This window comes from Syngnathus acus, chromosome 6 (assembly GCF_901709675.1).
Source record: "Syngnathus acus chromosome 6, fSynAcu1.2, whole genome shotgun sequence".
Classification (NCBI taxonomy): Eukaryota; Metazoa; Chordata; class Actinopteri; order Syngnathiformes; family Syngnathidae; genus Syngnathus; species Syngnathus acus.
Window position 1 is genome coordinate 14,094,373 of NC_051092.1, and position 14,173 is coordinate 14,108,545.

General features: G+C 41.9%; 1 protein-coding gene across 1 annotated transcript; it reads left to right on the forward strand.

Annotated features, from left to right (window-relative positions):
* Positions 1–529: 529 nt before the first annotated feature.
* Positions 530–9,831, forward strand: LOC119123960 (mucin-5AC-like). Its single transcript, XM_037253380.1, has 24 exons — positions 530–651; positions 1,224–1,262; positions 1,574–1,835; positions 1,915–2,029; positions 2,404–2,476; positions 2,567–2,655; positions 2,728–2,938; positions 3,018–3,146; positions 3,568–3,685; positions 3,768–3,906; positions 4,082–4,186; positions 4,258–4,327; positions 4,431–4,568; positions 4,637–4,801; positions 5,045–5,139; positions 5,345–5,487; positions 5,597–5,780; positions 6,334–6,485; positions 6,565–6,703; positions 6,783–6,890; positions 7,343–7,455; positions 8,944–9,125; positions 9,472–9,671; positions 9,763–9,831. Exons 1-24 carry the CDS (start codon positions 567–569, stop codon positions 9,829–9,831), a joined length of 3,123 nt encoding a protein of 1,040 aa, XP_037109275.1. The 5' UTR covers positions 530–566.
* The last annotated feature ends 4,342 nt before the right edge of the window (positions 9,832–14,173 follow it).

The window sequence follows — 14,173 nt, forward strand, 5'->3', positions numbered from 1 at the left end:
GGCTGCCAACTCATCTAGAATTTACCATGCTTGGCTAGATATGACTTTTAGTGGATCCATGCTTGATTAAAATGATGAGATGACTAATATTTAGTCAAGGTACGCTCGGCCCATATGCATAAAGACTTTAAGACATGGACAGCTCAGTAGATAAAGAGGCACTGCCCACTGTTTGAAATGTTCTAGTTGACTGAGAAGAGCATACACTCATTGCTTAAGTAACAACAACACCACACTGGCAACTTCCTTGTACAGAAAGCAGAGAAATACATGAACATAAGCATATCATAAAGTAGGAAAGTACATTTTCACCATCCATCAGCACTGACAATACACTAGATACATTTCAAATGTTGGCTTTACTTTCAGGAGGACGTACGGTGATGTGGAAAGATTATCATAAAAATATATCAAGGGATCACGTCACATGGAGATGGAGAAGATGTGTTATTCTAAGCATATGGTGCTGACACCCACAGTGTCACAATATTACCCCTCCTAAATTGCAAACAGCTAATGAACTATATTAAACGTCAGTGGTCATTTGGGTCCAGTTCACCCGGTTGATGCCAATGGAAACACACAGGATGGCGCTTGGATGGGTGATCCCATGGATCAGCATCTACTTTGGACTGTCTGCTGCATCCAGTGGTATGTATTACCCCAAGGAAGAGCTGTGTCGATGTAGAAATGGAAATGCCGTTAAATTATCAGTCGCCCAAACAATACAAATAGAATGTAAAGAATTAAAGTTAGTGCATCATGATTAATTCAAATATTAATTAGATTGGGCCAATGTATTTAATAAATAAATTAAACAAATTTAATAGATAAATTACATTTAATTAAGTAACTATCTGTTAGTAAATATTGTTGATATTGTCTGTCTATATGTGTTGCAGCACCGTATATTTTTACATACGCATTTGAACTTTAAAACATTCTGAAACATTCTAAAACATAAACGCTATCACTCAATGGCATTTTCCATTCTGTTGGCATTAAACTAGCTGACTTTGATCCCAAGTTGCAAGGCAATGCTAGAAATATGTTGTAGGGTTGCAAAATTAAAATGTATCAGATGAAGTAGTACATGGTATTATTGCTCTCCTGTTTGATTTATGCAGTTTGATTTTGGCTATGTGTAACAATGCAGTAAATGTGTGGGTAGCAATGAGTGAATGGAAATTTCTTCACTTATTAATTGATTTTTCCTTTTCAAGTCCCACTTCAGACTGTGACAGCAGTGCCAGTATTTACAGGTGAGGTCATTTTAAAGAAGACAAATTATGAAATTTCTTGTGTTTTAATAACATATCTGTGACGATATAGATGGCTCCGGCATTATTTTGTTTTGTCACGGGGCTTCGTATATTTTAGAATATTAAATAAAATGCTGGGGGCTACACAGATTTCTGAAGGGGCTCTAATATAGAATGTCATTTTAAATGAATTGATAATTGGAATTTTACTCGACAGTCGATTTCCCATCATATGGCCTGTTTAAAGACAAAAAAGGTTTTAAAAATTATTCAGCTGCTTCCATGTCACTTCATTTGTAACTCCATTACAGAAGTGAGCGCATCCCACGACAACCAGTTCTGCAGCACATGGGGAAACTACCATTTCCGGACTTTCGACGGAGAATTCTTCCAGCTTCGCTCCAACTGCAACTATCTCCTTGCATCCAACTGTAAGGGCAGCTATGAGGACTTTAACATCCAGCTGCAACGACAGGAGACAGACGGGTCTGCTCCTCTCAAATGGATCACCATGAGACTGGAAGGAATGGTGGTGGAACTCTCCAATTCTTCCATCGTGGTCAATGATGAGATGTGAGTATGTGTGAACATTTCATGTTTTATGGGTCATGCATGGAGGTTAACCCATATTTGCTGTCTTTTCTCCCTCCAGTGTGACGTTGCCTTTCAGTCAAGCAGGCCTGTCCATCATGAGAACATTCTCCTATGTTAAGTTTGAGGCGACAAGTGGCGTCATTGTCATGTGGAATGAAGAAGACACGCTCTGGGTAGGTCCATTCACCAAGTCATCCTTCCCTATTGAAATGAATGGAATTGCAATTAAATCGTTCCAAGCTCCGAAAAAACTAAAGCCTGGCTGATATGGAATTTATTGAGGGCTTTGCTGATCGCGTCTCTGCCCAAAGAAATGCCATTAGATCACTAGCACGCATGATTGGCAACACGCTAAAGCGGCTACATGGCTAGCATGATTATTCATGATGGAATATTGCCCAAAATAAAATGCTAACGATTTAATGTTATATTTTTTGGACTTCACAATTAATACAATAAATAAGAGGCCATCAATTTACCTGATGACCCGACAGGAACATTTACGGGTTGAAATCTTAAACACTGTGTATTTTGACACAATTTCCAGGTTGAGTTGGATTCTAAATACAAGAATCAGACTTGTGGGTTGTGTGGTGATTTCAATGGAGACCACACTGATGGTGAGTAAAGCTTGTACAAGGGAGATTATATGACACTATTCTAGCCTAACACAAAGTCAGTATTCAAATGTACCAAACACTCTTTTCCAGGGTCTCTTGAGGAATTAGATGAAGCCTGGAAAACTGACAACTGTGACAAAATCTTGCCTCCTTCCCCTCAGACCTGCTCCATAAGTCAGGTATCGAATTGGACGATAGCCTCAAATGAATATTTATCAAACACAAATTCAACACGTTGCTTTTCTCCGCAGAGGGCTGACTGTGAGAGTTTTGTGTCCGAGGCTTCCTTCCTGAGCTGTCACGAGCGAATCAACAGTGCGGCCTTTGTGGACGCTTGTGTAAAGGACTTGTGCGCCTGTAAAAGCAACTCCACGTCCTGCTTGTGTTCAACCATGGCAGAGTACTCACGGCAATGCGCACACGCAGGCGGGGCGCCGCAGGAATGGAATGCGCATTTGTGCGGTGAGGAAAACAAATATTTGAGATGCTAATTCATCCGAATAACTTTTATTCACTTTTACTCCTCTTTCGTAAATAATAGCTAAGAAAACATGCCCGTTTAACATGGACTACAAAGAATGTGGGAGCCCTTGCATGGACACCTGCAGTGACCCACAGAGGAGCCAAGTGTGTGAGGAACACTGCGTAGATGGATGCTTCTGTCCACCTGGTAGGATTTTATACATACAGAAACAATGCTGCTGCCTTGATAGGTGTGATTTAACTTTCAGATGATTTTTTTTTTTTTTTGCTTTGACTATTGAGTGAGCAATAATCACATAATGAGAAATGGGAAAAACTGGAAAATAGCCAAAAATGAATCTGATCTGACTCTTGGAGAGGTCCAAGCATATTTCAGAGGGGGTCAGTGCCCCTACTGCCCCCCCTCTAGCTCTGCCACTGATGTGCAGTATATCTTGCAATTTCTGTATGATGCTTAAAACAACTGGATAAATATGTATTCATATTTTTAGTGAGACTGTATATTATTAGGCAGGCACAATCAATGAATCAAGCATGTCCTCCCATGTTATTGCTTATGCTTAGACAACAAACAACTCAATCACTAATTTTCTAACGTGTCCTCCAAGGGACTCTCTTGGACGACATTGGTGATAGCGGCTGTTTGCCCGCCGATCAGTGCTCCTGTATGCACAACGGCAAGCCTTATAAACCTGGCGAATCCTACTCCAGGGCCTGTCAGACATGGTGATGACCAATTTCACGCTCTTCTTCATCCAGTTTAGTGAAGCTGCTTTACAAAGCTGACTTTCCGCAAATTATTTCGCAGCACATGTTCTCACGGCGAATGGAAGTGCCATGACACTGACTGTCCTGGTGTCTGCTCTGTACTCGGCGGGTCACACATCTCCACTTATGATGATAAGACGTACACTTTCCATGGGGACTGCTCTTATGTTCTTACAAAGGTAAGGCCTATTGCGCAAGACAGGCTGAATGCTGACTGGATTGAAATTTTTCTTGATAATGTTGCTCTAATTCCAAATTAGCCTTGAGATATGGATGCTAGCTGGTATCGATACCTGGTAATAGTACTTGATCCATAGATGTTATGTGTGTTCCAATGCATGTTTTTCTCTGTAGGAGATGAACGGGACTTTCATTGTCCTGGGTGACCTTGTCAGATGTGAAAAATCCGATCAATCAACATGCCTGACTGCAGTCACTCTACTGCTGCCCAAGTCCACGGTAAGGATTGTTTTTGTTTACACACAACTGAAGACATATTTTATTATATCGAATGTATTCTCCACAAACAGATGATTGCTGTTGACTCGAGCGGTCAAGTTCTCGTCAACAAACTCACCTCTCGTTTGCCTTTCTTCATGGGTGGGTGCTTTTTTTTGGGTCCTTTTGTATTTCCTGTCATGACAAATGAAGACATTGGATCACTTTTATTCACTCGGTAATCACGTGTTTGTTTTCTCTACAGATGACGTGACAGTCTTCAGCCCATCCACCTTTTATGTTGTGATCCACACTGTCTATGGGTTTCACCTCGAGGTTCAGCTCACGCCCATCATGCAGGTTTATATCAAAGCTAGTCTTCCCCATAAAGGCAAACTCCAAGGTGAGGTGAAAACTTTTGTCTGGCCTGGCTTCTCTGTTCCTTTATGCAATTAATTTCTCTCTTTGCAGGTCTTTGTGGAGATTTTAACGATGTCGAATGCAATGACTTCAGAACCAGAAGTGGGATGATTGAGGGAACGGCTGCCGCATTTGCCAACTCGTGGAAGACTAAAGGACGCTGTCCAGATGTCAACCATACACTCGGTGACCCCTGCCTTCTGAGTGTACACAAGGGTAAGCTATTGTGATTTTTTTTTTTAAATGCAATATTATTGCGATGTAGTATATCTAAATACAGTGATCATGTCCAAATCAATATATCGTGAAATAGGAAATACTGGATCTAGGAAAAAATCTATTTCAAGGCGAGGCAGTCACCGTGTTAAAACCGTCATTAACTGTACAGTTATATATTTAAAAGAAATTTAGAACTATATTCCACTTTTCCTGATACTGTACGTTATTATGTCTTTTCAGAAAAATACGCTCACCACTGGTGCTCCCTACTGACTGACACAACTGGGGTGTTTTCCAAATGCCATTCTGAGATCAACCCAGAGGACTATCTGGCTGTAAGCATTTGTGCTACGTGTCTAAAAGGACCAAGGAAAATATTGCATACATTTCCTGCATGTAAAACATATTACATATAATCAGATTGATCAATGACTATATAACATCCTTAGCGAACAGTTAAAATGGATTTTTGACGTCTATTGCCGTCAATGGGAGTGAGTGATATTAACACATTAAGCTTGATATGTTCTCTCCCTACAGTCTTGTATATACGACACATGTGCTGGTGAAAACAGTTTGGACTCCGTATGTGCTACCATCTCCTCCTACGTTCACGCGTGTGCCGCTGCCGGCGTCTCCTTGACAGGATGGCGAGAGGTCGTGTGCGGTGAGTTTCCCCCAATGTGCGGTTTTATCATTTGGATTTAGACTAATGGTATTGTATGTTCTTTCAATAGGAAAATACACATCAGCTTGCCCTTCGACTTTAGTGTTTGACTATCACATGACAAGCTGTGGACGCACGTGCCACTCTCTGGGTCAGCCGGACTTAACTTGCGATGCCGATTTGACCCCCGTGGACGGCTGCGGCTGCGCTGAGGGAACTTATCTCAACGAGAGGGGAGAGTGTGTGCTGGCCTCTCAGTGCTCCTGCCATGTGGGCGACATGATGCTGCGGCCGAAGCAGATCATCAGGGTCCATGGACAGACTTGGTGAGTACTCATAAAAAGTCAAGGATTTAGCATTCGAGTAAAATGTCCTGAAAGATTTTCTGAAATACACTAGAACGTCTAGAGGTGAACTTAAATACGATGACATCACAAACATGTTCACTTGATCCTATCATGGACAAGCTATATTTTTAATCTATTTCAGCGTCTGCCATGGTGGGAAACTCAACTGTACAGGAAACCATCTGACTGAATGTAAGCACACATCAAAACGTTTTTTTTAAATAGATCAGAATTACCTTTTTGATTATTCTACAATGATAATAATAATGAAAATTAAGTATGGATTTTTTTAACCAATGCTAATGATGTTCTCGCTAACAATTGTGCTCTCTGTTTAGCATGCAATGCTCCAATGACTTTCTTCAACTGCTCAAATGCAAAGCCTGGTGACACAGGGTCAGAGTGCCAAAAGACTTGTCAAACTCTGGACACAGAATGTGTAAGACTCAAATTATTCAGGACTGATATTATTCCTTCACTGTGGTTGAATTTGCCATTGTGCTTCTGCTGTTCAGGTTAGCACACATTGCGCGTCAGGCTGCGTATGTCCTGCTGGCTTGTTGTCCGACGGTAAAGGAGGTTGCATCGAGGAGACGGATTGTCCCTGCACTTATAACGGACAATCCTACAAGCCTGGAGAGACTGTTAAAGTGGACTGCAACACCTGGTATGCATTCTCTTAAGTGTCCTTTTGCATTAGTGTTGCGTGCTACTTACCTTATGTGAACTTTATGATGTGATCAAAGCACTTGTAAGAGCCGACAATGGGAATGCACCAGTCAACAATGTGATGGAATCTGTGCAATATATGGAGAAGGCCATTACATCACCTACGATGACAAGAAATTCTCCTTTAATGGGGATTGTGGCTACGTCTTTACTCAGGTATCACTTGTGTTATGTAATTTTTCTTTTTTGCTTGCTTGCATCGTAAATATTCTTCTCTGACATCATTGTCATCTAGGATTACTGTGGGGAAAACAAGAACGGCACCTTCAGGGTTCTTACTGAGAGCATTCCATGTGGACCAAGTGAAACCATTTGCTCTACTGCTATCAAGCTCTACTTAGGGGTATATCATTCTATTATAATAAGCAATAGTATAAAATAAAAGTCAGTAATAAAGAATAAAATATAAGTCAGTAAATCAAAGATAAGTTTACACTAATAATGCGAACAAATCTGAAATTTAGCTAACACGATGTAAATACAATAAAAATATATGCATTGTACAACATTGTGATTTAATCAATTAAATTAATCAACATTTTTGTCTTTCTTTCAGAATAGTGAAATTATCCTTAAAGAAGGAACTGTCATAAAACATAACACAGGGTTAGAAATACCCTATAAAGTCCATACTATTGGGTTATATCTTGTCATTGAGGCAAAGAATGGTCTAACTCTCATCTGGAATAAGAAGACAACACTCATGATCAAATTGAGCTCCGCATTTAAGGTGAGGGAACCCGTATAAGTGATTGGCGTCATCTCTATAAACTAATTCTGTTTAATTTATTCCAGGGAAAAGTTTGTGGTCTATGTGGGAATTACGACGGAAACATCAAGAATGACTTTACCACCCGAAATAAAGAGGTGGTGGTAGACGCCTTCGAGTTCGGCAACAGCTGGAAAGTGTCACAGAGCTGTGCCAACACAAATGCGCTTACAAGTCCTTGCACGCTTTACTCTCATAGGCAGGCATGGGCACTAAAACGTTGCAGCATTATCAACAGTGCAGTGTTTGATACCTGCCATTCAAAGGTAATGCAAAAACAAAATCCACTTACATTTGTGGGTTATAAATCAAACTCTAATTATCTTTTTTTTATTATTCTTCAAAGGTGGATCCCCAGCATTATTATAATGCTTGTGTAAGAGACACATGCGCGTGTAATACTGGAGGTGATTGCGAATGCTACTGCTCGGCCGTAGCCGCCTATGCAGCGGCCTGTAATGAGGCTGGAGCTTGTATAAAATGGAGAACTCCGTCTATCTGTCGTAAGTGCTCATCCTAAAAAACATTTTTGTGCAGAATAAATTTAAATCCAACCCTGCATAATACTCACTGTTTCTCATACTAGATTAATAAATATTCTGTTCCTCATAAAATGTCATAAAATGGTATAATGTACATACATACCACTACAAATAAATCAACATTGTTTAAATGATTGAACTATCTGTTTTATATTCTACCTCTTAACGTTCATTTCTTTAATCAGCTCTTTTCTGTGATTACTACAATCCCGATGGTGAGTGTGAATGGCATTACGAAGCTTGTGGAAAACCTTGCATGAAGACTTGCAGGAATCCCTCTGGAAAGTGCTATACTCACATCCCAGCTTTAGAAGGTACCTTGCTCATGATCAGCATCAGTCAGTAAAATGGAGGCACCCTAAGGGTTGTCTTTCTGGTTCTGCCAATTATGTGCTGGTACCATTGAAAGTTGTAATGCTCTTTAAGGTTGTTATCCAAGATGTCCACCCGATCAACCGTTTTTGGAAGAGGTAACAATGAAGTGTGTGTCACTGGAGCAATGCGGGTGCTATGATGATGAAGGGAAGCATTATGCCGAAGGAGAGACAATGCCCCCGGTAGAAAACTGTCAAAAATGGTAGGATGTTTTTCCATCCAAACTCTAAAAACATCTTCACTACATCTATTTTTAAAATCAAATTGTTTCATTTCCACTTTAGTCAATGTTCTTCATCAGAGAGGCAGTGCTCCTACAACATTGAAGGTAAAAACTGATAATTGTATTGTTACTTTTTTAAAGTCCTCGAAGATAAAAATATTTGAAAAATAATCGTTGCATTGTTTTGCAGATTGTGTTTGCTCATATAATGGAGAATTATACAATTATGGAGATATAGTATACGACACTCATGATGGAGATGGTACCTGTATTACTGCTATTTGTGGAGAACATGGAAATATTACAAGAGAAGTCCAAGCCTGCAGTTCTTCAACTACGCAGAAACCAATGACGACAACACAATTTGTGTTTGTGACAACAGGTAATGATCAACCATGAAATATGCAGTACAGCATGAGTACAATACATATTATTGCCCTGTATAACACACTGATTATTTTTGGTTGTTATGTTTTGGCTATTATAGAAAGACTAACCTCTACAAAGGCCCAAACTACCACAGTGAAACCCATCACACTAACCTTCAAACCCACAACATTCACAAAAGAGCCTACTACAATTACAACAATAACACAAAAGCCATCCACGCCAACAACGACTACCCCAACAGTTACATCTGGACGAACATCAACACCATCGGAGTGTCTTGTCTGTCACTGGTCTTCTTGGATCAACAATCATTACCCTGACCCTACCCTTAATGGTGGAGATTATGAGACTACAGCAAACATAACTGATCCAAGTCTGAATGCCTGCAAACAACCACTTGAAATAGAATGCAGAGCAAAAGCATTTCCTGATGTACCTTTAGATCAGCTAGGTCAAAAAGTAACATGCAACCCGACAGATGGACTCATCTGTCATAACAAAGAACAAGGCGTACCTCCGATCTGTTATGACTATGAGATTAGAATCAAATGTTGCATCAACCATTGTGTCACTCCAACCAAAGCAACTGCAAGGGCCACAACAGAAAAACCTACCACTACTGTAGCTACAACCACAGAAAAGCCTACCACTATGGCCAGAACAACCATTCCACCCACAGAACAACCCACCACAATTGCAGAAGAACCCACCACCACGACAAAAGCCACACAAAAGCCGACCATACCAACAACTACGTCAACAAAGGCAACCACACTTACAACTGAACAGACTAAAACCACCACAACCACAGAAAAACCCGCCACAGTTACAGAAAATCCTATCACCACAGTTACACAAAAGGCCAGTACTACGGTTTCTGTAACAACCGAAAAACCCAATACTATGACCACCACAGCCACAAAACTACCCACCACAGCTACAGAAAGACCAACCACTCTTACAGAATCTCCAAGCACATCAATAGAGATCCAAACCACAACAATTACATCTACAGAAAAACCCAATACATCAACAGAGAAGACAAGCACAGTTGTGCAAACAACAGAAGAACACACGACTACCACAGAAACTCCCAAAACAACTACCAAAGGACCAGCTACTACAACGACCATAGAACAGAAACCCACAACCACAGTTTCAGAAACTGCTGGTATTACCACCACTACATCCAAAGTGACAGAAAAGGTAACGGGAGCAACTACACAACGACCTAGCTCCAAAACCACAGAAAAACTGACAACGCAGGCTACAGAGAAGCCTACCACCATAACAACTGCAAAGGTACCCACAACAAAGTCATCAGGAACAACAACAGAAAGTCCCACAACAACTGCAATCACATCAACTGAAAAACCAATGACCACAACCCCTGAAATTGTCACAAATACAATTGTTCCAACTGCACAGTCGACAGGACCCGTGGTGCCGATTACCGAGTCCCAACCTACAACAACAGAAAAACCCACCACAGCAACCCTCCAACCCACAACATCTACAAAGGAACCCACCACCACCACAACAACTACACAAAACCAATCCACACCGACAGCTACTCCAACATTAACAACTGAAAAGGCCCAAACCACCACACCTACAGCAAAACCCACATCAACGCCATCAGAGTGTGTTGTCTGTCACTGGTCTTCTTGGATCAACAATCATTACCCGGACCCTACCCTCAATGGTGGAGATTATGAGACTACAGCAAACATAACGGATCCAAGTCTGAATGCCTGTAAACAACCACTTGAAATAGAATGCAGAGCAAAAGCGTTTCCTGATATACCTTTGGATCAGCTTGGTCAAAAAGTAACATGCAACCCAAGAGATGGACTGATCTGTCACAACAAAGAACAAGGCATACCTCCGATCTGTTATGACTATGAGATTAGAGTCAAATGTTGCATCAACCATTGTGTGACTCCAACCAAAGCTACAACTACAAGGGCCACAACAAATGCAGTTACAACAGAAAAGACCACAACTGCTGGAGCCACACCCACAGAAAAGCCAACGATGGCTAAAACAACCATTCTACCCACGGAAGAACCAACCACAACTACAATAGAACCCACCACTGTGACAACAACCACACAAAAGCCATCCGTAACAACCACTACTGCAACAAAAGCAACCACAGTTACTACTGAGCAAGCTCGTACCACAGAAAAACCCACTACAGTTACAGAAGTACCAACAACAGCCACAGTTACAGAAAACCCCACCAGCACAGTTACACAAAAGGCCAGCACTGCTCTAACAACAGAAAAGCCCACAAGTGTGTATGCTACGACCATCACAACCACAAAACTACCCACCATAGCAACAGAAAGACCGACAACCATTACAGAATCTCCAAGCACAGTAACAGAGATCCAAACCACAACAAATGCAGTCACAGAAAAACCCAGCACAGCATCAACAGAAAAGATAAGCACAATGGTTGCGACAACTGAAAACCCCGCAACTACCATGGAAAACCCCACGACAACTACAGAAAGACCAAGTCTTCCGACCACTGTAGTACAGAAAACTACAACCACAGCTTCAGAAACCTCAACTACAGGCCAAGTCACAGAAGAAGTAACTGAGACAGCAACAGAACACCCAAGCTCTACTGCCAAAACCACAGAAAAAATGACAACACTTGCTACAGAAAAGCCTACCACCAAAACAACTGAAAGTTTAGCCACTACAAAGCCACGCAGAACAACAACAGAAGGTTCCACCACGACTGCAGTCACATCCCCTGAAATAGTTACGAATACAAATGTTCCAACTGCATCTTCGACTGCACCCTTGGTTACATTAAGTACAGAGGTCCAAACTACAACAACTGAAAGACCCACAACAACAACCGTTCCACCCACGACACTTACAGAGGAACCTACCACGATCACAACAACCACAGAAAACCCCACCACAGTTACTGAAAACCCCACCACCATGGTGACAGAAAAGCCTAGTACTACTGTTGCCCTAACCACAGGAAAAACCACTACCGCTGCTACCTCGACCATCACAGCCACAGAAGAACCCACCACAGTAACAGAGAGACCAACCACAGGTACGGAATCTACAAGCACAGCAACAGGAATCCGAACCACAACATTTACAGTGACACAAAAACCCAGCACAGCATCAACGGAAAAGATAAGCACAACTGTTCCAAAAACAGAAAAACCCACAACTACCACGGAAACCCCCACAACAGCTACAGAAGGACCAACTACTGCAACCACCATAGTACAAAAACCCACAACCACAGTTTCAGAAACTGCTGGTATTACCACCACTACATCCAAAGTGACAGAAAAGGTAACGGGAGCAACTACACAACGACCTAGCTCCACTCCCAAAACCACAGAAAAACTGACAACGCAGGCTACAGAGAAGCCTACCACCATAACAACTGCAAAGGTACCCACAACAAAGCCATCAGGAACAACAACAGAAAGTCCCACAACAACTGCAATCACATCAACTGAAAAACCAATGACCACAACCCCTGAAATTGTCACAAATACAATTGTTCCAACTGCACAGTCGACAGGACCCGTGGTGCCGATTACCGAGTCCCAAACTACAACAACAGAAAAACCCACCACAGCAACCCTCCAACCCACAACATCTACAAAAGAACCCACCACCACCACAACAACTACACAAAACCCATCCACACCGACAGCTACTCCAACATTAACAACTGAAAAGGCCCAAACCACCACACCTACAGCAAAACCCACATCAACGCCATCAGAGTGTGTTGTCTGTCACTGGTCTTCTTGGATCAACAATCATTACCCGGACCCTACCCTCAATGGTGGAGATTATGAGACTACAGCAAACATAACGGATCCAAGACTGAATGCCTGTAAACAACCACTTGAAATAGAATGCAGAGCAAAAGCGTTTCCTGATATACCTTTGGATCAGCTTGGTCAAAAAGTAACATGCAACCCAAGAGATGGACTGATCTGTCACAACAAAGAACAAGGCATACCTCCGAACTGTTATGACTATGAGATTAGAGTCAAATGTTGCATCAACCATTGTGTGACTCCAACCAAAGCTACAACTACAAGGGCCACAACAAATGCAGTTACAACAGAAAAGACCACAACTGCTGGAGCCACACCCACAGAAAAGCCAACGATGGCTAAAACAACCATTCTACCCACGGAAGAACCAACCACAACTACAATAGAACCCACCACTGTGACAACAACCACACAAAAGCCATCCGTAACAACCACTACTGCAACAAAAGCAACCACATTTACTACTGAGCAAGCTCGTACCACAGAAAAACCCACTACAGTTACAGAAGTACCAACAACAGCCACAGTTACAGAAAACCCCACCAGCACAGTTACACAAAAGGCCAGCACTGCTCTAACAACAGAAAAGCCCACAACTATGTATGCTACGACCATCACAACCACAAAACTACCCACCATAGCAACAGAAAGACCGACAACCATTACAGAATCTCCAAGCACAGTAACAGAGATCCAAACCACAACAAATGCAGTTACAGAAAAACCCAGCACAGCATCAACAGAAAAGATAAGCACAATGGTTGCGACAACTGAAAACCCCGCAACTACCATGGAAAACCCCACGACAACTACAGAAAGACCAAGTCTTCCGACCACTGTAGTTCAGAAAACTACAACCACAGCTTCAGAAACCTCAACTACAGGCCAAGTCACAGAAGAAGTAACTGAGACAGCAACAGAACACCCAAGCTCTACTGCCAAAACCACAGAAAAAATGACAACACTTGCTACAGAAAAGCCTACCACCAAAACAACTGAAAGTTTAGCCACTACAAAGCCACGCAGAACAACAACAGAAGGTTCCACCACGACTGCAGTCACATCCCCTGAAATAGTTACGAATACAAATGTTCCAACTGCATCTTCGACTGCACCCTTGGTTACATTAAGTCCAGAGGTCCAAACTACAACAACTGAAAGACCCACAACAACAACCGTTCCACCCACGACACTTACAGAGGAACCTACCACGATCACAACAACCACAGAAAACCCCACCACAGTTACTGAAAACCCCACCACCATGGTGACAGAAAAGCCTAGTACTACTGTTGCCCTAACCACAGGAAAAACCACTACCGCTGCTACCTCGACCATCACAGCCACAGAAGAACCCACCACAGTAACAGAGAGACCAACCACAGGTACGGAATCTACAAGCACAGCAACAGGAATCCGAACCACAACATTTACAGTGACACAAAAACCCAGCACAGCATCAACGGAAAAGATAAGCACAACTGT

What these genes read in the sequence shown, in the direction of transcription:
- LOC119123960 (XM_037253380.1), top strand. Translation starts at nt 567, where the DNA reads ATGCCAATGGAAACACACAGGATGGCGCTTGGATGGGTGATCCCATGG. An exon ending in ACTGTCTGCTGCATCCAGTG is followed by an intron (nt 652 to 1,223) that starts GTATGTATTACC and finishes TTCCTTTTCAAG; the next exon opens with TCCCACTTCAGACTGTGACA. An exon ending in ATGAAGAAGACACGCTCTGG is followed by an intron (nt 2,030 to 2,403) that starts GTAGGTCCATTC and finishes CACAATTTCCAG; the next exon opens with GTTGAGTTGGATTCTAAATA.